Source organism: Microcebus murinus, chromosome 9 (assembly GCF_040939455.1).
Source record: "Microcebus murinus isolate Inina chromosome 9, M.murinus_Inina_mat1.0, whole genome shotgun sequence".
Classification (NCBI taxonomy): domain Eukaryota; kingdom Metazoa; phylum Chordata; class Mammalia; order Primates; family Cheirogaleidae; genus Microcebus; species Microcebus murinus.
The window spans coordinates 67,389,779-67,416,631 of NC_134112.1; the positions used below are offsets into that span (position 1 = coordinate 67,389,779).

At 40.1% G+C, this 26,853-nt stretch overlaps 2 protein-coding genes across 10 annotated transcripts in view; one reads left to right on the forward strand and one right to left on the reverse strand.

Moving 5' to 3' along the window:
- DOCK4 (dedicator of cytokinesis 4) overlaps positions 1–20,594 on the reverse strand; it is a 424,117-nt gene extending 403,523 nt beyond the window's left edge. For all 7 annotated transcript variants that reach the window (XM_012736139.2, XM_012736138.2, XM_012736141.2 and 4 more), the window contains exon 1: positions 20,241–20,594. In XM_012736139.2, the coding sequence (XP_012591593.1) occupies positions 20,241–20,277 (37 nt within the window). In that variant the 5' untranslated portion in view covers positions 20,278–20,594. The remainder of the gene's footprint in view (positions 1–20,240) is intronic.
- Positions 20,595–20,847: 253 nt separating this feature from the next.
- ZNF277 (zinc finger protein 277) overlaps positions 20,848–26,853 on the forward strand; it is a 95,558-nt gene continuing 89,552 nt past the window's right edge. Inside the window, exon 1 of one of the 3 annotated variants that reach the window (XM_012736146.2) lies at positions 20,848–20,970. In XM_012736146.2, coding sequence (XP_012591600.2) covers positions 20,880–20,970 — 91 coding nt within the window. In that variant the 5' untranslated portion in view covers positions 20,848–20,879. The remainder of the gene's footprint in view (positions 20,971–26,853) is intronic. The other 2 variants (XM_012736147.2, XM_012736148.2) reach the window with 2 other exon arrangements.

Below are 26,853 nucleotides of genomic sequence, written 5' to 3' on the forward strand. Positions count from 1 at the left end.
GCAGCATGGAGGCTGTTGTCAGTCTGGGGAACACAGCATCAAAGAGCAGGCTGCATCTGCTGTTTTCATCTGAAGATGGTGAAGACGGCAGGATCTGGTTTGATCCACTACTTGCTGTCGACACGTACACGTACAATCATGTGTGGTATACGGTCAAAGTTCTGTGGATGTGGAAAGTAAGTATGCAGAAGAACAAACCGAATTCTTCAAACAAACAGCAGGACTGAGCTCCACTATCACTGCATTTGCTGCTCCTTAACTGTCTCAGCACTAAATCAGGAACAACCTTTTCCCATCTATCTCATAAGATGTTAAAAGGAGCAAATAGGACAAGTGAGAAAGCATTCCAAATAGTAAAAAGCCCCATACAAATGGAACAAATGGTATTATCACTCTACACACAAGAAAGTGATGACTTACGCAGTCAAATCATATTCTATCAGGATTGACAACTTCACAAGAGAGTTGGGACATGGGTCACTACCAGTATTTAGAGCAAAAGTCACTTGAAATAAAAGACACACTCAATCTGACTACAACACTTAAATCACACAATGGTGTTACTGTTAGCTCTCCCTTGTATTGCCTCAGATCCATCCCTAAAACAGGCAGGTCACTACTTTCATGCCTTCTATTTTCATGACCGGCTCTTTCCCTTATCATGAATGCACAGTTCTAAACTGCCTTTCCTAAGAGGAATCCAGTTTTTATAGATCATCTGACAAATAACTATTGCAAGGTGGGGGGCAGACTTACTATCACTGGTTGCAGCTGAGAAGGAGGCACTTTGGTGGAGGGACCATCTCTTGCTGCACACTTAGGGTAGACAGCCTGAGTTCTACCCTCTGGAAGGAGACTCTGCTTGGCTGAATCTCAGCCCACATTCCGTTCTGGTGAGCCCTGCAACAGCGTGGAGCTCGGCAACCTCACTGGGACATCACTGGGGGTTCTGCATAGGGAGCAGGTGGTCAAGGACCCAACCCAGCACAGAGGTTCCAAGACCACAGACTGCCCAACCCCTAGCTTGGGCTCTGCATCTGTAGCCACCTTACACCCCAGAATCCCAGAGCAGGTGCCTGGTCTCAAAAGAGGGAGAATGTGCTTCAATACTTGCCATGAATTTTGTCAACCCCTAAGCTTTAATGGACACCCCATAGCCGAACATCATTCTGCCACCCAAAACAAAACAAACAAGCAACAAAAACATGACTGGGAGACACTACAACACAGTGGTCAAGGCACCGCGCTTTGGACTCTGACAGCAAATCAGAGCTCCACAACTCATGAGCCTTGTGATCCTGGGCAGGTTCTGTAACATATCTGTACCTCAGTTTCTCATTTGTGAAATGGGAATAAGAATAGCACCCCCATCACATAAATGTTATGAGCACTGAATGAAATAATGCGTGCACAACCTCGGCATCATGCCTAATACACAGTAAAAGTTCAGTAAGCGTTCACTATTATTATAAACGCAAGGAACAGCCTGTCATAGTCTATATCATCACAAAATATGGTGGTATTAACAATTGAAATAAAATTAATATTAGTACCAAGGTGGAAATGTAAATGCAATTGTGTTTAGTGAAACATTCACAGAAAACCCATGGCATTGGAACCTAATGTTTACCAAAAATGCCATAATAGCTTTTCTTTGGGGAAAGATTAAAAACACACAAAAAAATGTCGTTCCCCTTTAAAGAGCTGCAAGAACTCTCTTTGGAAGGTGACAAAATTTCAGGGACATAAAAAAGAAGTTGCTTATTTATGAGACAAACAAAAGTCATACAGTAGACATGCCAAGGCTATCAAAAACACATGTAAGGGGAGGAAGAGGGAACTCCGAATTAGACATTTTTGCACATACGCTTTTGTTTCTATTTTTAAAAAATCCATTAATACTAAGGCCTAGAGAGGGAGAAAAAGAATACAAATATTTTCAAAAGCCAAGATAGACTAGCATTTGCCAGTTACCTTTATCTTTTAAATCCTGCTTAAAAAGCACAATCACCCAAATAAATTTTAAATATACCAAAACACTAAGAAATTACAAAACTCAATACCAAAATAATTCATGTGTTACAACCATAATTACTTCTATAACTAGAAAATTGTTATCCTCATGAGAAAATCCTGGTAAATTGCTTAAAACATTTCCTTTCTGAGTTAATCTAGGAGAGAAAAATTGAAAATTCAGAGTTCAGTCGTTTTGAAGTCCCCATGCCTAAAAAGACTTTATCTCCCATCAATTAACCTACATGCAAATAATTTTCAACAGCTTTGTCTATGCAATAGCCACATTTCCCTGGCTTATGAGGTCTTTCCTCTACCCACAATCGTTTTTCATTTTCACGGCTGTTCTGAGGAATAAAAACAAAGGAACACTTTCTTGACGTCTCTCTGTGTCCCCACCACCACTTTTTGCAAGTCTTTGTTTGATCTACTCCAGAGAACTACCACCAGAACAAAAATGACAAGAGAAAATGGAAAAAGAACTTGATTTTGCTCTGAGAAGCCACCATTTCTCAGTTAGAAAATAGGAATGTCATGCCATGATGACATTTTGCCTTGTGTCACAATGATTAATAGTACTAATTTTTTCCAATTAGGGGAGTAAACGCAAGCAGTCAGAGGAACCTGACCAATCTTGCATAGTATGGTCAGTGAGTGCTATGATTTGGCTACAAAATGAAATCTAAGATAATTCTTTTCCTTTTGACAGCTAAGTATAATATTCTATTTCTATCCTTGAGGTTTTGTTTTTTTAATTTAAAAAAATAGAAGGTTTTCGAAAAAAATAAGTTAATTCTAAATCTGACCCCTTTAACCAATGTAGTCTTTGAATTGGTATAATGTGATTCAAAAATAGAGTATAGGTTTAGTTAATTTATTTGAATAAGTTAATAACCCTGGCAATGCCTTGGTAAAGACAGAAAGACTTAGGGAATTAAAGTGGTTTTAAATAATATTTATCAAATACTTACCAACATTCACAGAAATAAACTCTATAGGGAATTGCTCAAGAAATCAAAATAACACATAAAGCTGCAAATACAGTAAATTTTCTGGTAGAAGAGACTAACGACTAACACAAAACAGTAAACATCTCAGTACACTTCACCTTCAGTTATCTGAACACAAACCAAGACATTTCAGATATAGAATATTCCAGACAGTTCCACTGACATCTTGTCAGAGTGCCCAAGGGAATCTCTAACTTACAATGAATTTTAGAATTTCAAGGAAACTTGGAAATCACCTCATCCAACTCTCATTTTACAGCTGAGGCCTAAGGAGATAAATGCTTTGCTGAGTTGTGAGAGAGCCAAAATATTAGAACCCAAGCCTCTTAACTTTTATAAGAAAAACTCATGTTAATTCTTTCAAATAGGTACTTAATACAACGATGGCATCAACCATTTTTCAGACATGAGTAGCTTTATTACATCAATGCTGCAAACTGTGCCACGCGGCACATATGTTCTGCAAAAATGAACCCCCCCCCAATCCAGAAGAGCCCCCACTACCACTGGAAGCACAAAGATGTCAGCTCATCAGAAGAATCCAGACAGTAATTTCAAAGCTTGCTGTAACAGACTTTGCCTGTAATACTCTAGTCTCATTGTAAGGCATTCTGTAAGACTGTGGTTTTCAAACTTTGGTTTTCACAGTAAGGCTTTTTTGTTTTTCTGAATAAACTCTTAAATAGAACCTCAACCTATAAAACCAATAAAAACAGCATGTTATCCTAATAAATTTATATTTACTCAGTATCAAGTCGGCAAGATCAACGATCAGGGCTCCTCTTTATCCACGTGACATCACTGTGTAAATGAGAGGGTACCCCTTCTTCCCAGCTGAGATATCCCCAAGTCCAGACATCCTGTGCAGGGTACAACCTGCAATGCCATACACATGTGTGACAGATCACTTCTAATAAGATGCTCTAGTGAATAAGGCTGTTGTAATGAAAACAAAAATAAAAAATGGGAAGCTATAAATAACAACTGCAGTCTACTTCTTTTGCATGCCATATATTTCTATATTTTGTTTGTTACGCAGTAGAGTGAAAACGCTACTTCTCACCAATGGCTAATTGCATATTTGGTAGGAGTTTTGTTTCTGTCTTTTGATAACAGCTTGCCTTACTATCTCAGGATACTCTTATTCTAAAAAAACAGTGGTAGGAAATTTCTGTTACAAAGTTGAATCACTAAAAGGTTGGAAAAGCACCCCAAACTTGCAGGAAGCACTAAAAATGCTAAGATATGGTATTAGCCAGAAGATTTTCTAGGACTGAACATTACAGAGTGACCACAGCATATGACAAACAAATGTGCCTAAGCATCTTCTGACATTTAAACGGAGTCCAGCAAGTCACATGCCGCTGTAGAGACTTTACTTGTAAATATTCTATCAAAAATTTACACTTGCATACATGGACTCAAATAAATTTTTTTAATATTTTTATTATAAATTACAACTTACATAACAAATATTATGCTATAAGCAGAGGATGCATTATAAGGGAAAAAAACCAATCCTATCTTCATTAAGCTCAGCAGTGAGGAGTGGGTCTCTTCCTGATAGCACTCCTAGCCTTCTTGTTATTATTCTTTATCTGGATTTTTTTAATGGCAATTTTACACAGTCACAGAACAAACAGAACCATGATGTATGTTTCAGATTTTGTGTAGTTAATTTCATATACTTTTGACAAATTCTATCACTTCTCTGACAAGTATTTGTCTTCCTCTGGGTCAAGACTTTGGGAAGTGAGGGGCATGCCCTTTCCCAGTCAGGCTGCCCTCATTTACTCAAACAAAGCCTGGTTTTACATTCTGGACAACCTAGTATATAACATGACAAATAACTATACCATAATGAACTTAGGCTTTCTCCCTCATCCAAAGAACCCATTCATTCGTTGAATCAACACTCACTGTGCCTACTACAGGTTAGCTCTGCATTACCCTCGAGGGAAATCAAAGCTGAACAACACAGTATTCCAGGCCTCGAGGGCTTTACTAGCCTGTAGCAAAGGTAGACAGTTTCAAAACAGCAATAGCAAGGGCGCTGAGAGAGGCAGCTGCAGGGCACAGACATGGACTGGAGGACAGCAGTTTCATTTCTATTGGGAGGAGTCAGAAACAGAAGCTCTTAAAGAAGAGACACTGCAGTAAGGTTTCCTGGGTAAAGACAGGTTGCCGGGCAGTCCAGGAAGAACTCCAGCAATGCAGAGAGGCCGACAGTCCTGAAACAGTCTGGCACCTCTGAGGAGACCAAGTGGTTCCCTAGGATGAAAGACAGGGTGCAAGGGAAAGAACAGCCCAGGACAGATCAGGATTACAGACAGAGGCTAATTTAAGAAGGGCCCTGGGTGCCATTAAATGACTTTGGACTCTATCTTGACTGCAAAGGAAACATTAAATGTTTTGGTTTTCTGTTTTCAAGGTAAACTACATCAACAAATTTGCTTTATGAAAAAGGCCACTAGTGGCTTAGGCACAAAGCACATACTAGGGAGAGGAGAATGCAGGAAGGAGACAAATCAGGAGGCTACAGCAGTAATTCAGACCAAAGGGTACATCAGCTCATCCAGGAGCACACCAGCTCCTTGGCCAGGCAGGACAAGGCTTCCTTGAGCATGGATAGGGCAGAATGCCAAGCCCCAGGTCCCAACAGAGCAAAGGCTTCCAATAGCAGAACCAAAAGTCTCAGAGCTCAGGGTTTCCAAGACTCCTCCCCAATTAATGCAGATCTTCCCTCCTTTTAGCTCCCCTCCTTCTTTCACCCCCATCACCGTGGACTTGGGTTGTTTTGTTTGTTTGAGACAGGGTCTCGCTATGTTGCCCAGGCTGGAGTGCAACGGCTATTCACAGATGTGATTACAGCTCACTGAAACCTCAGACTCCTGGCCCCAAGTGATCCTTCCACTTCAGCCTCCTGAGTAGCTGGGACTACAGGCATGAGCCCCCATGCTGGGTTCAGACTTGATTTGGCTCCAGGGTTCCACCCTACTCAAGGATACACTCATTTATTCCCTTCTATTGGCCCCTGGCTCTCATTCCCCTGTTCCCCCCACCCCTCAGACACCCTTCCCCATCTCCTGAGCCACCTAGTGAACCCTCCACCCCACTGTGCTCCATACCCCACCGGCCAGCAGTCATCACACTGTAGCACGGGCAGCATGTGCAGCAAGCCAACCCTTAGAGGAATGTACTAGCTACTCCTAGGAAACACATATTTAAGGAGAGTAGGAAATGGAAAAAAATTTTCCCCCAAATATTGCTTCATTCTCTTCAGGGACCTGGCATTCAGCAGCCAGACCTTTCAAAAACAAAGTACATCTGATGTGATGACCACAACTACCAGAGACGAATGCTGAAGCAAAAAGACAATGTGGGGACTTATTTCACACAATACTGGTATTAATACCAGCATCTGATTTAAAAAGGAAACCATGGTGACCAATTTCTTCACTTCTGTCCACAGAACCCCAAAGCCTGGGGCTGCACCTCCAGATTCTGGCCCTAGGTCTTACGTGCAAAAGTGTGGTGCCATGAAGAGGATACAGGCTTCAGACTGAGACAGACCAGTATCCGAATCTCAGCCCTTCCCAGATGGGTTTCCTGCAACAAATCAATCACCCTGTCCAAGTGTGCTATAAGGCTTGAGTGTGCATGCATGGGGCCAATCATGCAGGCCTGGCCGCTGGCAAGCATTCATCTTGAAGTCAGTTTTCCTCTGCTTGCCCACTCTTAAGTTTTCTGTAATTGAAACATAGAGTATGGTTTTTAATTTATCACTCTAAAAATCTCTTGAAGGAGAAAAATCAATACAGAATCCATCTGTCTTCCTCTGTCCAGTCCTAGAAGGAAACCACAAAAAAAGATAAACCATTGTCCAAGATACTTAACATAGGTCAGGTGACAGGAACACATGGAGGCAAGGAGGAAGGGGAGTAGGAAATTACCTAGAAGGAAGAGGAAGAAAGTTTTCCAGCTATTTAAATGACTCCACTTAGCTGTTTATATTGTATCATCTCAGCAGCTGGTGACTCACTCCTACAAGGAGTATCTCAATATGAAACTTCTATTCTTTTGTACAAGTTCTGAGGTTTCCAGGATATGAGACACTCCTTCCTCAGGGCTGTTTCCTCAGGCACACAAGTGAAAAATATTACCGTCCCAAGTCCTTATCTGCATTTTAAAGCTAGAGGAGGAAATATCTGTCTTAACCTTCACATAGATTTCCCTGTGATATGTTTATGCACTGCCTTACTAAATGAGTATTAAAAATATATCAAGGGGTGGGGGATCAAAAATAAAAATAAAAAAAAAGAATCAAGGTAACACCTGCCTTGAAGAAATGTTATATAAATTAAACAAGCTAAAACTATGAAACATTTCTAGGTCCTTCACTTGTCCAGGAATCCAGTTCTACATCTCTTCGGATGCCCATCAAGTTAGCACAACACCTTACAAGGCGTAGGCATAGCCCATAAATTATCATCCAATAGCAGTTTTTCTACTGTGTCATAAAATATGCCTAAATGTATACTTGTTACTAGGAAAAAAAATATGCAGCAAATGAACCCTTACAGGAATGTATTAGCTACTCTCAGGAAACACATACTTAAGGATAGTAGGAAATGGAAAAAAATTTTCCCCAAAATATTGCTTTATTCTCTTCAGGAACCTGGCATTCAGCAGCCAGGCCTTTTGAAAACAAAGTATATCTGATAGGATGCCCCAAATCAAAGTTACATATAATTAAACTTCATCTATCTATTTTAAATGCTAACCTAGATGGTTAAACCTGTCATCTTAGGTTTTTATAAGCGATTGTTGCAGGGAGCAATGAAGCATCTGAAGACCCTACTTCTGTTGGTTGCATTGAAGGCACCCAAAGTCACCTGATGATTCCAGACAATGTGAGCAACTTTGTAAAAATACTATTATTCAAATTAACATATGCCTGGAATTATTAGTAGATAGTCATCAAAGAGTCTAACTCAATTAAGTCTGTGCTTCCGGAGGTGGGCCAGGGGACTCAGATCTCAGACCACATCAAGGGCTTACACTAATTACATCGATTACACTGAGGTCAAGGGTTCTGCTTCTATTTTATTTATCCTTCTTCCTTCAGTGTCTAAAATTGCTCTAACCCATTGTATTAGTGTGCTCAGGCTGCCATAAGAAAATACCACAGGGCTGGGTGGATAAACAACAGAAATTTATTTTCTCACAGTTTTCTGAAGGATGGAAGTCCCAGATCAAGGTCTGGCAGGGTTGGTTCCTGGTGAGGACTCTTTTCCTGGCTTGCACACTGCCACCTTCTTGCTGTATCCTCACATGGCCTTTCCTCAGTACTACTCATGGAGAGAGCATATAAGCTCTCTAGTGTCTCTTCTTATAAGGACACTATTCTTGTCAGATAAGGACCCCATACTTATGACCTCTTTAATCTTAACTTATGTCTTTATTTCAAATATAGCCGCACTGGGGATTAGGGCTTCAACATATGAATTTGGGGGAAATACAAACATTCAGTATATAGTATCCATGAATAAGCGATTATTCCCATAATTCCATATTTGCTAAATAAAACCTTTTCAAGGTGTTGACTCTCTATGCTTAAAGGTTTCTCCTACATAAATTATGCCTGGGCCCACAGTCTCATAGCACAGTTTATACAGAACAATGGAAAATGAGCAATGATAGCAACATCCTCTGAGCAAACACTTCATGGAAAGAATAGCATTTTTATCTTAGGTGAATTCATTTGAAGCTGTTTCAACAAATTAAAAGAGGGATTAGGACTCCTTTTCAAAGACTTACACCCTAAGGCCATCTGAAAGTACATTTCCACCATGGCTACTGGAGAATGAACAGGGCAGTGACATCACAAGTAATCAAACTGGTATAACAATGAAAACCACTTTAAAATTTCAGAACAGAGTACTTTCTGGACATAAATGACAAACTAAATTCAGGCTGTTCAGGATCAACTTCCACTAGTCTAACCTCTAATCCTGAAAAGAAATGCTATGGAGGAAATAGTGCTCAATTTATAAAAGTTTATATCATTTTTTTCTGACTATAAAAGAAATGCATGTTAAGTTTGGAAATTACTAAAAAATAGAAAATAAAATGATGCCGTCTCCTCAATTATAACAATTGGTTGTAACATCATTGCAGTATGTAATTTGTATTCTAATTCTTCACTTCTCATAAGTATTTTCCCATTTTAAAACTCATTATAATAATTTTTACATAATTATATATAATATTTCCTCTTCTAACTGTGGGCCAAACACATAAATATTTAGTCCTCTGAATCAATTTCTATAACTATAGATAGATAAGAGTATTAAAGGAAATTTTGTATATAATTCATATAAATATAGTTCTCCTAAAAAAACAAACTGGGGAAGGGGCAAACATTTACTATATGTGCAATTTTGTAGAAATACTCAGATATTATTCTTAATGATTTTCATTTCTTATTCTTAATGATCTTCTCAGACTTTTGGAGAAAAAACTTCAGAGATTTCTTCTCTCTTCATTCTTTATAGAGTTGCCTATTCATGTTTGGGGTTTACCTGTTTCTTCCAGAGCCTGTTATCTCTTCAGCCAACTTTGCCAACCTCAGGAGAATGGAGAACAAGTTCTCTCCAATCTCTAAGATCATGAATAATGTTTCATCCAAAACCTAGGTTAAGGTTACTTTTCAGTTGCCTTACAAATATGCATCTCCATGTTTCCAAACCTGTGTACCTCTAGTCACCAATGACAGATGGGATTCTTCCATTTTGGAAAAAAAAAAAAAAAAGGACATAGAACCAAATCTCTACATTTCTGGTTAAAGATTTCAGGGAGATATTTTTCAGTTAACACCCAATTGATACTCCAATAAAACTGGACAATAAATTTCTTGGTTTACAAAAATGGTTCACAACTTGGGGGAGAAGAAGTTATCAAATTTACCCAGGAAGACTTTCAAATTTCACATCCACAAGAGTTCCTGACACCACCCTCCCACCAACCTTCTCTCCCTGGCACACTAAGAGGGAAAATGAATAGGGGTACAGAACAAATGGACATGTTGATAGTTTCCAAAAGCCTCCTATGTAAATGTCATGCTCTCTGTCCCCAGCCCCTGTTTCCTTGATAAAGAGCCACATTTTAGTTCATTACCAAGTGACAGATCCCTGTTTCTGGATTTAGTTGTGTTCCCTCTTTCACAGAGATGCAAATGTGATCACTGACTAATGCAACCTAGGTCTCGAGCCTCTCTGCAGTGGTAAGGACAGAACTAAAAATAAAGGTGTGGGTTCAGTTCCACTTTCAGGTCTTTATTCCAAGGCTAGTTGATGTGCACAGCTCCAATCCAAATTCCCAGTTATAAGTCATCATGTCCCATGTACCATGATTTTTGGGCAAATGAGATGAGATCATAACTTACCCCACTGCTTCTTTCTCTGTCACTAACAGACTGCAAGAAAAACTACAATATCCAGTAAGGTTTGTTACTGCAGTGTTTTGAGGGGATCCACAAAATCACTTTTCTTATGAATACCAGTGTAGACTTCTCAAAGATCAAATGGCATCCTCTGTAGACTCCCTTCCACTCATCTACCTTCCAGTCCCAGGTTTTTCTTACTTCCACTGAGATGTCATCTCTCAATGGAAGTAAGATGATGAGGTAAAAAGAGAAGGACTACAAATGCCACAGGCAGTAAAGGACATGTTCCAAGTCAGATGTATTGACCCTGCCTCTAAGCTGGTGATAGATAGCGGGCAAGGGGCAATGGGTCTTCCTGCCATCTTTCTAGTCATTGTGGCCGCTCTACTCAATCAGGGGAAGCAGAGAGAAGCCACCAATTGGTTTTCTTTCTCTTTTTTTCCAAGCTTTATTGAGGTATAGTTGAAAAAAAAAAAAAATATATATATATACATACACACACACACATATGGTATACAAATGAATATTTATATCATCTTAAATATATATACACACATTGTAAAATGATAACCACAATCAAACTAACATATCCATCACCTCACACAGTTACCTTTTTTTTTCTCCTCTGGTGAGAACACTTAAGATCTACTCTTAGCAAATTTCGAATATGATTAACTATAATCATCATGCTGTAAACCCAACTGGTTTTCTTAATCTAGTTCCACCTGCCTTGGGGAAATTCCTCCTGAATTTTGGGAATAGACTTTCTGTTGAACTCAATTTTTGATATTACTACTGTTTACCTCTTTCTGGGCATTTATTGGTATTTCAGTGGTTAGCCATGAGAGGCAGCATTAGGGGAAGGGTACCTAATGCCATGGTAAGCTGGAATTCCTTATTTCAAATCATATATTTTTCAAGAATGCAATAGTATAACTTATAACTTTAAAAATTCTAAATTTGACCTTGGGTTCCTAACAGGTTTTATAAACTTACCACCAAAAAAAAAAAAAATGCCTGTGTATACAAATCTATTGCTTTGGATACTTAAGTATTTTCCCATTTTGGATGTGTATATGTACTTATATGCTGTTTGAGGGATGTATAAATCTTATTTATTGAAATATTATTCATACATTCTCTTTTCCAACATCCTTTGGAAGACTCTCACAAACATGCATGGTCTGGTGTGAAATATTTGTTTGGGAGAAAACTGTCACAGACATAGAAATAACTAATGCCTTAGCCAGGCAAAGCACTAGTGGGAAGCAAGAAAAGACCATAAAATTTAGTTTAGCATCAACTCTAAATGGACAGCTAATATTTCTTATTTTAGAGTCCTCTGTAGCCATATTAATTAAATGCTTCAGGATGACTGTTCTTTGGAAGTTTGGGGTCTGTCTCTTCAGAACCTCTCTTTTATGTTTCAGACCCACTTCCTACTAGATAGCGCCACCTGAATATTTTTCAGGTACCTCAAATTCAAGGTAGCCTAACAAAACTCTTAATCTTATACCATAAACCATAAACCTACCTAGAAAAAAAGGTCTCTTTTGTTGAATGGCACCTATATTCACCTAGTTGCCTGAGCCAGAAACCAGGAAAACATCTGCTATAGACTGCGTGCTTATGTCCCCCCAAAATTCATATATTGAAATCCTAATCCTCAATGTGATAGCATTTACATATGGGGCCTTTGGAAGGTAATAAGATCATGAGGGTAAAGCCTTCATCATACGATTAGAGCCCCTATAAGAAGAGATGAGAGTTTGTTTCCTCTCCTCCCCACCACAACCCCCACCTGTTATGTGAGGCTACAACCAGGTGTCCATCTGCAAACCAGGAAGAGAACCCTCACTGGGAACTGAATTAGTCAGCACCTTGATCTTGGACTTCCCAGCTTCTACAACCGTGAGAAATAAAATTCTGTTGTTTAAGCGACCCAGTCTATGATACTATTGTTATAGTAGCCCAAACTGACTAAGATAACAGCCTAAACTTCATTTCTCTAATTCCTCATATCTAATTACCAGACCATGTTGCTTCCATTTCCTAACTATCTCTCAGATCCAACTACATTTCACCTTGCCCAGGATTGCTAACCTGGTTCAGGTACTTATGTCTCACCTGGATTCCTGCAATAGCCTCTCTTTACTCATTTTTATGCCACTCCTTCTCCTTCATATGCAACAATACATAGGTTTAAAGTTCAATATTGCTAATATTTCCAAACAAAAAGAATTTTTAAAAAAGAATTTACTGGAATCCAAGGCAGAAGGATTACTTGAGGCCAAGAGTTTGAGACCAGCAGGAGTGAGACCCCATCTCTACAAAAAACAGAAAAATTAGCCAGGCATTGGTGGTGTGCACCTGTAGTTCCAGCTAATTGGGAGGCTGAGGCAGGAGGGTCGTTTGACCCCAGGAGTTTGAGGTTGCTGTGAGCTGTGATGCACTCTAGCCCTGGATGACAGAGCAAGACCCTGTCTCAAAAAAAAAAAAAAAAATTTACTGATAATCTCCATACTCTAACAAAAGAATTATTCTCATCTGTGCTTTAACTACATCTTCTCTATATGCCACAGATTTTACATAATTTCATAGTCAATCTTTACTTTGATTTCTTTTATCAGTTAACACTAGACACCAGAAATACATATTTGAAATAATGTTGTTTATGAAATTATCCTATTTCATGACTTTATGATACTGTGTTCAAAACCAAAATTGATTTAACTACTATATGGTCATTTATGTTGTTTCACAAACAACATGGCAAGGGACAACTCTGAGATTAAAGAATTCTGTTGCATTGATTTTTTCATGTAAACTCTGAGGAATGGGATTACTGATTCCAACTTCTACTAATGACTATCATATTAGACATGCGGCAGAATGGCTAAGAGCATATTCTATGCAAGACATCTTAGGTTCCAATCCTAGCTCCATTTCTTGTGACCTTAGACAAGTGACTTAACACCTCTAAGACTCAGTTTCCTGTGAAATATGAGTAATAATTGAATCTTCCCTCATGGAGTGTCATGAGGATTAAATGACAATACATGACAAGCTCTGAGAACTGTGTTTGGCTCTTAGCAAGTCCCATAAATGCTAATTTATATTGCTTTTCCATAAAAGTCTCAAAAAGGATCATGTTAATTTCCAATGCAATCACCAGGGTACTGCATATCAATTTTACTGCACTTATACCACCAAAAGTTTAAACTTTTGGTGACTTTTATTTACTTAGTAGGTATCCAATGACATCTTATCATATATTATTTTAAATGCCAGAGAGTACAACAATTGTTCCTTAAGTAAATTTAAATTGCTTAAATAAAACTAGGCTTGGGGAACTTTACTTCTTTATTCTTTCTTCATATACTCTGGTCAAATAAGTTTACCAGTTCAATTATTTTAAGAAAACAAGTTATATAAGTTGCTTTGTCCTTCTAGATCAGCAACATAAAAAGATACAAAAGAATAGTGAGTGATAATCCTACAATTGGCAAAACACTTCAGCAGACACATTACATTTATTCTTTTGTTACAACAATCAGAGAGCTTTGTCAAAGGAAATGATATAGCAGAGTCCAACAGAGGTCATTATGCAGTGGATCCTACTCCTTGTCAAAAAGATCCTAGTAGGAAGATACATGTAACTTTAAGAGACGACTTATACAATATATGTAATAGCTTTGAATATCTATGCCACCTGTAATGAGAAATATTATATAAAAAAGACAGACTTTGACTTACATTGAAGGAAAAAAGTATAATTAAATTTTCAGTCAAAATAAACACAAATAGCTAACTCCTAAAATAAAAAAAAATCAACTCCTTGTCAATGTTGTGAAAGGAACTTGACAGAAACCCAACAAGGTCTGACTTCTAGCCCTCCCTGTATCACAAATTAGAGCAGCAGTTTTCAAACTGGGAGTTGGGATCCATTAATAAGCCAATTTATTGATCAACATTTTTTATGAAAAAGAATGGAACACAATGAGTATGGACAAATATTGCTTCAATCATACACATGTGAGTTAGTGCTGGAGGGTGTTTGTGTTTCTTGGGTCAGGAAATTAAGTGTATTTCTTATTATGGATGATAGTCAAACATGATTAAAAGCTACTCTCTAGAATAAATCGCTTAACCTCTATGAAACTGTTTTCTCATCTCTTAAATGGAAATTATCATTCCTCTTCAGAGGGTAGACACAAAATAATTTCACAACATTCTTTCAACTGTAAAACACTGTATTAATATGTTATAGAATCCTAGAAGTGTTTCCTTAGAGTTTAATGCTTCTCTGACGTAGATACTCACAGCATAAAGTCACTATGCTAGAAATTTAGACATACTGTATCAAAGATAATTCTGAAAATGTTGTCTCCTTTTGGTCAAGAGTAGAGGTATAAACAGGAAAACCTAAATTTCTTGAAATTTTTGTAATCTCTCTTCTGGTACCTCCGATAAACAGCCTCTGGAAAAAACAAGACCAGAAAGAAGGGCAGCATCTCTGTGGCTCTGGGAGCCTAGTGAAAGAATCATCACTTAGGAGAATGACCAAAAGAGGGAAACATTTTTATAGGTTATTTTCATAGGAGGCCAGATCAAGATCATCAGCTACCATCCCACTGTCTGCACAGCTCTTCCATGATATTTTACTTGGAGGTATAAATCTTTCCTCTTGTCTTCGCACTTAAAATTTAGCATCCTGGATCAGGCTCTAAGTCTCGCAAACAATCCCAAGCAACACATCAGTATTTAGCTCTACATGTTATCTAGATCCATCATGGTACAAATAATAGAAAACATTTTAAGAAATTGAGAAAAGAAAGAGGAAAGGTAACACATCATCATAACTCTTTCTCACACAGGCTATCATTAAAGCACCCTTCTGAAGGAAGAGACACTCTAAGGATCCTGCATGAATAAGAGAAGGTACATCTTTCCCTTAATACAGAAGGAGCTTCAAAAAGGAACATGATTCTTACCCTAATGAATCAAAAACCACCTCAAGACAAATAGAGGACAGGAATGTTTGTGAGGACTCAATGATACTAGTACTATCACACTTTATTTTTTAAAAAATAACACATATGACCTTCAGATCAGCTTGTTCTGAGTTTTGTTTCTTATAAAGCTCATGAATTTCTTGCACTGATCAGCCCATGTTCTCCCATAAGCTTAGCCAGGCTCATACATGTAAAATACCTGGCTAGGTTTGAGTGGTATAGCCTGCAGCTCAGGAAGACTCCATAGCTCACCTGGCAATGCTTGCAAAAATACCTGCTGGACAAATGAACAGACAAACATATTTTCAATGGTCTTGGCTTTCTCTGTGAATAATTCCCACCACTTTAAGGTGGGGGGGGTGGCAGGAGATGACATATGAGGGCATGCAGGAGGCAGATAGTCATCTGAGGAAATGTGTGAGTAGGCAATCAAGAATGCTTTAGTCACCATTCTGTGCAAAATCACTAAAGCTTATTCCTCCTGTTTGACACTTTGTATCCTTTGATCAACATAACATCTACCCTTTCCCCAACCACTCTCTTTCCCCAGCCTCTTATAAACATCGTTCTAATCTCTATGTCTATGAGTTCAACTTCTTTAGATTCCACATGTAAGTAAGATCATACAATATTTATTTTTCTATGCCTGGCTTATTTCACTTAGCATAATGTCCTCCAGGTTCATCCAAATTGCAAATTACAGTATTTCTCCCGTTTTAAGGCTGAATAGTATTCCATTGTGTATATATACCACATTTTCTTTACCTATTCACCTGAAAATGGACACCTAGGTTGCTTCCATATCTTGGCTAATATGAATAGTGCTGCAATGAACATAGGAGTGCAGATGTCTCTTCAGCATATTGATTTCAATTCTTTTGGATATATACCTAGTAGTGGGATTGCTGGATTATATGGTAATTCTATTTTTAGTTTTATGAGGAACTGCCATATTGTTTTTCATAATGGCTATATTAATTTACATTCCTACCAATAGTACATAAAAGTTCCCTTTTCTCCACATCCTAGCCAACACTTGTTATCTTTCATCGTTTTTAAGAAAGCCATTTTATAAGTATGAGTTGATATCTACAGAATGATGAGTATAATAAGTAATAATGCATTGTGTATTTCAAATTGCTAGAATGGATTTTAAATGTTTTCACCACAAAAGAATGGTATGTCACGTGATAGATTTGTTAATTAGCCTGATATAATCATTCAACATTGTAAACATATGTCAAAACATTATACTATACACCATAAATATATACAGCCAGATGAGGTGGCATTTGTCTGTAATCCCAGCTACTTGGGAGGCTGAGGCAGGAGGATCGCTTGAGGGTAAGAGTTAGAGGCTGTAGTATACTATGATAGTGCCTGTGAATAGCCACTGCACTCCAACCTGGACAACATAGCAAGATCCTATCTCTAAAAATTAATATATATATATGTGTGTGTGTGTGTGTGTGTGTGTGTGTATACACACACGATTATTTGTCAATTAAAAATAAATTTAAAAAAAATAATGCCTTAGTCACTGCCCATGGAGCTCCTTCTAGAGAGAGAGACAGAGAGACACAGAGAGACAGAATGAATCAGATTGAGAAAATGAGCAACCATCACCTTGGGTCTGGCAGATTCCCAGGTAGCTGTTGTTTATGTCTGATCTTAACAAAAATGTTTCTCTTATGGAAATCTCTACACAATGAAAAACAATGCAAATGTTTTTCTAACCAAAGGAAACATTTGGTTGGAAGAGCACTACAGAATTAATACCAGGAGTTTACCTTAGGTACTTGACCCAGAGGCTGGGACCCAGAAAGGTCGACTGACTTACCTAAGATCACACAGTTGGCAGCAGTATCTAGAATAGGACCAGGAGCTAACTAGAATCTCCTAAGATGAAATATGCCTATCATTGTGCCTGCTAACATGTTTTTAAAAAGATAAGAGTCCCTGTCTCTCAGAACTATAAATTTATCACTATAGTTTTTCCTAAAATCAGAACACTTAGGTATATGACTGAGTATACATTGTTTTAAGGTCATTCATTAATTAAAGGGAAGAGATAATGCCCACAAATCATATTTGAAAAAGAATTTCTCTCTCTCATAGATCTTACTACAGTTATAAAATTTAAGGATTTTATCTATGTTTCCAGTATGTTGCTTAAAATTTAATCATAAATATACAAAGACATAATTATCCCAAACACAAATGATGGTCATAAGAAGTATAACTGCAGAAATATACAATTTACACTGAAACTTCAGGTATTCTAAATTACAAAGACTGATTTTCAAAGAATAAGGAAACTGAATTACTATTATACTACACCTGATATCAAACATCTGTGCCCGTATCTTTTATTTAATATTTGTAAGAACTAAATGACAAAAACATAACCACTAACCAAGGTTCAAAAAAAAAACAACTTGCAGTATAAGCAGCCTACAAACAGTGCTCTCCATGGTGAAAAATAAAGTCCACACATAAGTATCCTAGCAAAAATTTCACCACATACATGCACGCCTAACAGATGGATTCTAAAAAACAGCTAAGCATTCCACAATCCAAATGCTCAAAAATTAATAAAAGATGATTAACATTCCTATATGTGCGATGCTGTATAAATGAGACCAACAGCAATAATTTTGGGCAGACGATCCCTCTCTGCTCTCACCTCTCAACTCACTCAATCTCCTTTTCTCAAATGTGTGAACACCCTTCTACCTCCCTCTACTCTGCAACCAAATCACAACCACCCCAAACTGAGGTGTCTGCTGGAGCCCAAAACATTTGAGTGATATATCCGGTTTGCCGGTCCAGGAAATCCCAGGGTGGTTTTTAAGCCTCTGCCCACAGCTTGTAAGGAATAGCGAGAAAAGAACTAATCAATATCAGCACCCCAGCTGTGACCTGGCATGTAGAGAAATCAAGAAAATAAATCCCACCCATAATCTGTATAATTTAACACTTGGAAGAAAGCAACATCTGGGATCAACTCCAAGCGGGACAGTGGCCTGGATGGCTTAGCGCTTTCTGCACCGAGTGTTAAAGCCGGTGTGGAGGCGATGCCCTCCGTTTCCTCACCAGCTCAGCAAAGGCAATGCCTTCTTCCTAGCAAGGGTTAATCTACCCCCAAAAAAGAGGAGAGTGAGAAGCAAAATAAAAACCACTACCATCAGTTCCTTGCCAGTAGAGCCGTTGGCAAAGGCTCCCCTCTCACTCTGAAGAGAGGGAAAGCTGGAAAGCCTTCCCAAAGGTGGGTCCAGGACAAACTATTGTCTTGCTTGATTGTAACCAGTCACAATCCAGAATCGAAGCTAGTGTAAAAAATGAGAACGACTTTGTTTAATCATCCAGTCCTCTCAGTGGACTCCAAAGTCCTATCCTCAGGCAAAGTTAAAAAAAAAAAAAAAAAAAAAAAAAACGCCCTGTGGCTATGTCTCCCTGGAAAGGCTTTCCAGATTTTTTACATTGCAGGAGAATGAATTTAGAACATAAGCAGATAACTACACAGCATCTAAATCACTAGCTCTCTCCTGAATTAAAAAACAACAAAAAAAGTACACCAGTCGGCAGGACAGGGCATTGTAGGAAATAAAGATTGTTAGTAAGATCCATAATGCTTTCTCTCTGTTAGACCTTCTGGGAGGTTATAATTGCATTTGGCCGCTGCAGGCTTGTCAGAGAGCCTGGCTTCCTAATAGTCTCAACCCTAAAAGGAGTAACTGTCAAGGGGCGACCCAGCTGAAATCAAACAACAAAAACGGGAACTGTAACCCGCCTGAAATGGGAGGAGGAAAAGGAAGGGAGACTCCTGTATACATCAGTCAACATTAATGTCCTTTGTTGTTCACCTTTGCACAGAACAGCGAGCGCTATCCTGCTCCTTTTTCTCCGAACGCCAGCCTCAGAGTAGTCCTTTCCTAAAAGCTGGCTCCGAGCCTCGGAGACCCAGGCTTTCTGATTCACCTCCCCGTTATCACTCCACAGCCGTCCTCCACCACCGCCCCGCTGTGCCCGCCCCGGGTGGAGAGGGTGGCCAGAAATAAAAACACCGCTGAAATGCCCGTTCCCCTCCGAAGCCCCAACAGCGGGGCGGCGCAGATGTGGAGCTTTCCCGGAGCCCCCGCCCCCGACACACACACCCTGGGAACCGGGACAGGAGCGAGGAAGGAGGCTCGGCGCGGGCCGTCCGTCAGCGCGGCTCTCCGGAGGACCGTGCCACCTTCTGCACTCCGGGAATGCTGGCCCGAGCCGGAGGGGAGGTTTTGCGCCTCCCGACTGTTTTGGGGGTGTTCTCTCTGCCCGACTGTCGTCGTCTCCCTCTCCACCCTGGGAAATCGGTGCAGCTCACTGCCGTCTCCCCGCTGCTCTGGGGAAGAAGGGGAAGGAGCGAGCGGAACCCCGTCCGCCTCCTCGTCCAACTTGACACACACACGCCCAGTCGGTCGCCACTCCAAACTCCGCAGGCAGAGCCCGGAGCTGGCGGGCCGGCCGCGCGCTCCCCTCGGCGGTCCCCGCGCTCCGGGAGCGGCTGCGGGCAGCGCCGAGCGGGCGGCGGGGCGCAAGACCCTGGTGCGCACCCCTCTGCCCGGGGCCGGCTCCGCAAAGCTCGGACCCGCTGCGCGGTGCCAGGATTAGGCATTTCCAGCCGGGAGGAGCGAGAGGGGCGCGGGGACAAGGACGAGAATGCGCACCCGCTCGGGCCAGAGCGGGATAAAAGTTCGCCCCGCGGAGACTCACCCACGCCGTATTTCTCGTGCTCCGTAGGTATCCACATGGCGAAGGGGGCTCCGGGGTCTTCAGGCTTTGTAATCCCCGCGCCCCTTCTCCGGCTTACAACAATGCACAGCTCCCGAGTAGCGGCTGCAGCGCAGGAGCCCGGCGGCTTCCCGCGGACAGCGGGCGCTGGGCAGGGTCTGCGCCGGGGGCTCCCGAGCCCAGCGTTGACACCGCGCCGCCGAGGCTGCGCCGCCCGCCGCTCTCCAGGCGGCGGCTGCTCACTGTCCTCAGAAGCGCTCCCGGGGACCCGGCGGCGGAGTCATTGTTCTGATTCACTGAACTAAGCGAACACGCTGGGGCACTCTCGGGCTCACCCCCGCCCGTCAGCGCCTCGTCCAGCCCTCCCCTCCCAGGGCCCCCGCGGCACGCTGGGAATTGTAGTTCTTGGCCTCTCCATCCCGGAAGGGGGCGTGGTGGCAGCGGTTAGGGGCGGGGATTGAGTTCCTTTTGCCACGTCCTATTGGCCCAGAGCGTGACGGCACGGCGTAGGCGTGGAGAAAACATAGCGTCAATGGAAAGTGCGCCTACAGTCTGGTAGGTGTTAGCGAAGCCCCGCCCTCGCCCCGCCCAGCAGCCCTCCCTTTTCTTCTCGGCCGAGTAATGGCTGCTCCCAAGACCCAGGGGGCTGTAGCCCGACTGGAGGAAGGCGGTGGTAGGAGCCGCAGCGAAGTCGGAGGTGTGGGTTATGAGGGTGAGTATGGTGCCCCTGAGGTGCGGGTGACTAGTCTTCCTTCCTTCAGGAGCGCAGCTGACCTCCGGTCAGAACCTAGGAGCCCTTCAGCAATGAGCCACCTGGGTGCCAGGGGGCCACGGGCGGGGCCCAGCGAGACGGGGTGGAGCCGGGGGTGGCTACTTGGCGAGGGCTGACTGGGGAGGGCGGGGAAAGTGGCACGGAAGGGCCTTATCCGCTGCCAGAGGAAGCTCCTTGGGCGTCTGTCTGCCCGCCTTGGACCCCCGCTTTGCACTCGCTGCTGAGTAGGTGTGGGTCAGGTCAGGTTCGCGCGTGTGTGATTATGACTCTGGGATTAGCTGCCCTTTTTCCTGGCCAGTACCCTGCCTCGGTTTGCTTGTTTTGACCTCGAAGACGTGTTTTCTTTGGTTTCGGGCGGATTTCCAGTCGCAGACTGGTCACTGCTCTGCACTCTACAGATTTGCCCAGTTACTGGCTGAAGTGGCCTCTGAAGGGAAAGTGTGTGCATGTCACACACCCCGTCGATGTTTAACTGCCTGGACGTTCTCCAGAATTGAACGTGAAGCCTGGGAGATCTTCGAATGCCCTGGATACTTAGAGAAAGAAAGAAAGTGGCAATTTGCAGTGTGGCTTCATAGTATATTTGAAGGGGGTTATGAAAATCATCACAGCTGCTTTGGCGCTACCTGACTTTCAGGTTGTCCTCTGATCCACTGTAGGGATCAAAAACCAAACTTTGGAAACTTCAGGTGGATTGCCTTTAAGACTCTTTTCCCTTCAATCTGTCGCTCCTGCCCCTTGTTTTTTGCCTTTCTGTCTAATTTAGCACAAGTTGTCTTTTTCTGATGAACATGGTTTGGGGCTTAAATATGGTTCTCAGTTATTCTTTAGTTTTTTACTTTTGGTTTCTTTCTTTTTGCTTTCACAATTAAATTGATGTTTAGTCTTAATTTTTATCTCAGCAGCACAGATATGAAGTGCATTTTCTTCCCACTTCCCATTAGTGGAACTCCCTAGCTCTGAAGGTATTTCAATATCTGTACCAAAAAAATCTTTGGTAGGCTCCTGGGTTGTGCCCACACTCTAAACAATTTATTATTGTGTTGGCCATATATTGGCCCCTTATCTGATGGTAACAGACTATTAAGGTTTTCTAGATTCTCAAAGTTCAGATGGCTACCAGTTTAAGATCTAAAGATGGAATCTTTGGTAAATTATCTCATAGATTATGCTTTTCAAAAATGTGAAACATTGAAAAATTATTATTTTAAAATTATAAAAGTTTTTATTATAAACAATTGAAACCATTCAGAGATGTGTAAAGTAAAAAACGAAAGTTCCTCCACCACAGAGTCCTACTCTTAAAGTAAATAAGGGGTAAGAATTCGGAGCATATTCTGTCTTACATCTTTCTGTATGACACACTTCCGTATGGTTTCAATTTTTTTTTAATAAAAAGGGATGATTCTGTGTAAACTAAAATATCTGCAACCTTCTTTTTTCTTTCAATGATCTATCATAGACACTCTTCCATATCAGTACATTTGTTTTCTTTTTTTTTTAAGGACTGTGCCCAGGATTTTCCATAATATGAATATGCCATACTGTAAACATTCCCCTATAAATGATAATATAGTGTGGCTTTCATTTTTCAATAATGTTGTAGTGAATAGCTTTATATACATATATCCTTGCCCACTGGGAATGTATTTCTTGGGGAATTGCTGGGTCAAATGTTATACAAATTTAAAATTTTGACAGATGCTAGATTTTACACTTAAAATGTATTCACCATACATTCCCACCAATAATATATGAGTATCCTTTTCCTCATATCTTCACCAACTTTGAGGAAATCATTAATCCAGGATGAATGTTTCAATGACTGTTGGATTGAATTAAGTAATGTAGCTTAATTTTTGGTTCCAACTTGTTTTCAATAAAATATTGAACAACACTGAATTTGCAGTATCTATAACATAAAAAAAATTCCTCACTCTTGCTCAGGACTACTGAATATTCTCACTGACTTGTAGCAGTCAGTGGAAGAGCTTAATGGTTGATTTTTATGTCATCTTACAAGTTAAAGTTGTCATTAAAAATTCCCCTTAATAAAATATGTATTATCACTTTATCCAAATTTTTTTCACAGCCAGCAAAATGTGATAAAATATTAGGTGGAAATAATTATATTAAAAATGTATTCATATGTTTTGCTAGGCATCCACTTATGTTATCAAGTACATCTTTCCCTATAAAATCGTATACATTTTTATTTTATTTTATTGTTTTGAGACAGAGTCTCACTTTGTTGCCCAGGCTAGAGTGAGTGCTGTGGCGTCAGCCTAGCTCACAGCAACCTCAAATTCCTGGGCTCAAGCAATCCTTCTGCCTCAGCCTCCCAAGTAGCTGGAACTACAAGCATTCGCCACCATGCCTGGCTAATTTTTTAGCTACATATATTAGTTGGCCAATTAATTTCTTTCTATTTATAGTAGAGACAGGGTCTCGCTCTTGCTCAGGCTGGTTTCGAACTCCTGACCTCGAGCAATCCACCCTCCTCAGCTTCCCAGAGTGCTAGGATTACAGGCGTGAGCCACCACGCCTGGCCTACATTTTTTATTTTTTAAAAATTGCCTCTTTTAAGAGGTTTTCTTCTAGCTCTAATTAACATGTCAATCTGTGTGTTTAATATCCTGGGACAACAGGGACTAGGGAGACTTTTTATAGAAATCCTTGCAATTCCTCAAAGTCTTTGCTAGAATGAGTCACTGAGTGGTATGCCAGCTGGTATAGCACCTTCCCTGAGACCACTGTGTTGCCAGACTTCCTGTGGCCCCATCTGTCTCCAGGAAGGTCTCTGAATTGACCAGGTCAAGTCTTGCAGGACACTGCTTACCTCCATTTGAACAGTAACTAGGATTGCAGATTGCCCCCTAAAATGAAGAACAGAGAATAATTAGATTGAGTATCTCTCACATTTGGGAAGGATTATTGGTATTTGTTCTTTTGCTGCTTTTAGTTAGAAGTCAGTAAGATAATACATCTTTATTCATTGACAATACCTTTAGGAGGATTTTGTGACTGAGGTAATTTCTTCTGACAATGTTAACCTGTACCTCCATATTGTAATATTCTGACAAAGTCAACTTTTTTTCCTCTAAGATGATGATAATGGTAATGTTTGGATTTGTAATGTTTGTCTTGTGGAAACCTTATTATCTCATTTGTGATGTCTCTGGAAGAAATGGGGGAAGTTAGCAGGAGATGTCAACTCCTCATTCTTGTATTTTCTCCTTCAGTAAATGGCATCAAGTCCAAGTTAGAATTCTAGGAAGCATCCTTGATTCCTATCATGGTCTCAGGTACTGAATTTGATCAGTTCCGAAGTCTTATTTTTCTATGCCTGAAATATCTTTTGAGCCTATTCCTTCTATTCATCTCTACAGCGACTATTCTAATTCCATTTCTAATACTTACCATCACTGATAAATTATCTATCTGTTGCCCCAGCCCCCAGACTGTGCTCTTGAAGACAAAAACCTTGTTATATTTGGTTGTCTGATCCTGTTCTTGGTACATTGTCAATGTTTCATAAATGTTTGACTAGCACAGAATTCTAGCCTGGACAATTGCAAAACCTTTCTGTTGATTCTCCAACTCTTGATTTTACTTCCTTTAATCCACATACTAGAATAAATTTATTCGTGGGTCTCTACTTGAAATCTTCAGGTTAACTCTACTGAATGGGTAATTAGGTCCAAATATTCTGTGTGGCGTGTAAGGTTCTAATCTCCTTTTCCAGCTTCATCTTCGGTCACCTTGCTTCCCTTCCCATATCTCAATTATCTACTTGCCATATCAGACTGTAGTTATTTGTTGGCAACTTCATCTACCCCAGTAGACTGTGAACTTCTTAAGAGCAAGAGGTGTCTTATTTTACAGACATCCATTGTTTATCAGAACTACATGTATCATACTAAACATTCTATTACAGTTTAGTGCTAGAATCTGAAATATATTCAAAGCATTTAGAATGGCACCTATTTTAAGCAGATGAATTGAAATAGAATAAAAAACTGAGTAGATGTTTTGTGCTTGTGAAAGGTATGCATATCAACTGAAAATGCAGAATATCATGAAGATGATATTCTGTCAGAGGTAATCATAGCAATTTGGGATAGTTTTTCAGTTTTTTTAGTGAAATTTAAATGTTTAGATGATGATTTTTCAAAGAACACTTTATATCTGGCTTTTATGATTCTTAATCCATAACTGAATCACTTACCACGTGGACCTTAAAATCTATCTTCCACCATCTATATGGCATCCAGTTTTCCACAGGCTGTCATCCTATTTCCGTAGATGAGTATTAAGTCCAGTCTCATATATTTGATATGACAGTGGAAAAAGTGTAGACCCTATTTTGGAAAAACTGTATTTGAATTTCAATTCTGATGTTTAGTGGCTGTGTAACATATGTTTGTTGTGTGTGCTGCCACAATTATGAAAATATACATATAATACCTATCTTGTAGAGTTACTGTGCTGATTTCATTGAGTTATATTTATGAAAGCCCAGCATATTTCCTGTTATAAAGTTGGACCTCAGTAAACATTCATTAGTTGCTTTCATTATAAAGATATACCTAACTGAACCATAAAACTGGTAGCTTTCTGATACTGTATTCACTTAGGAAGCAATCTAAATTGTGGTGTAACCCAGGAGTAGCTTAGGAATGTGTTGGTGATAACTGCTTACGCTGCCAGTGCTTTCCTGGAATTTGGGGGTTGTCAGAGTGCCTGTCGGTACTAGGATTGCAACTATGTGCTCTGAAAGCTCTTTATATTATCTTCTATATCCTTTTTCACCCCTACGCAGCGCTGCTCCCCTCATACCCAGCTCCCTACCCCCACACTTAGAGTCCTCCAGGAACTCAGGTAACTTTGCATACTGGCATGATGGCCTTGCAAAGTATAGGCCAGGGGATGTCATGGAAAATAAAGAATTATAGAAATCTAGTCTTATAGGTCTTGTTTGGTATAAGGTTCTGAAGGGGCCTTCTTCAGAACTCTTTTTATTTTCCTATGACAAATAGACAGGACTCAGCTTATAGGATAAGAGAGGAGCTATTAAAAAAAGGGATATTCTAATAATGATGATACTGTGAGCAAGCATGTTTTGAGCGCTAACTGTGCCAGGTGCTGTTTCAAATGCTTTTCAAAGTCTTGTTTCATTACATCTACATACCACCCCTGAGGTAAATACTCATCTTATCCCCTTTTCATTTACAAACAAGGAAACTGATGCAAAGAATAGCTTGTACAAAGTCTCACTTTAAAAGAAAGAGGACTTTTTTCCTGTGCACTATCATAATGATGTCTCATAGTAACAAAATTCCATTGGATGAGATCTGAAACCAGACTTTTCTTAAACATTATGCTCTAAAGCTAACATTACTACAGAAAGACATTGTGGAATAGTGGAAAGATTTTGAAGTCAGACTAATTTAGAATTAGATTCTGGTTACTTGCCAGCCACAGACCAGGTAACCTCTGAATCTCAGTTTCTCTTCTGTAAAATGGGTAATATATCTGTCTAGACAGGATGCTGAAACGATTGAATGAGATGATAGATATAATAGTCTGCTCTTCAATAAATGGTGACTGTTATTTCAGTCATAGGTATAGGCACATCTTTGGCATGTGTGCCAGAAATGATACAAGTGATTTTGATGTATCTTTTCCAGACCAGGTTTCTGTTTAGGTATTTAGTGGGTCAGACACTGAAGTTACGTGCACTTCCTATTTTGTTGACATCGACCCTCCATTCATGCAAAGGAATAGTGCTGCCCTTCACAACACACACTCAAATGATTCCAC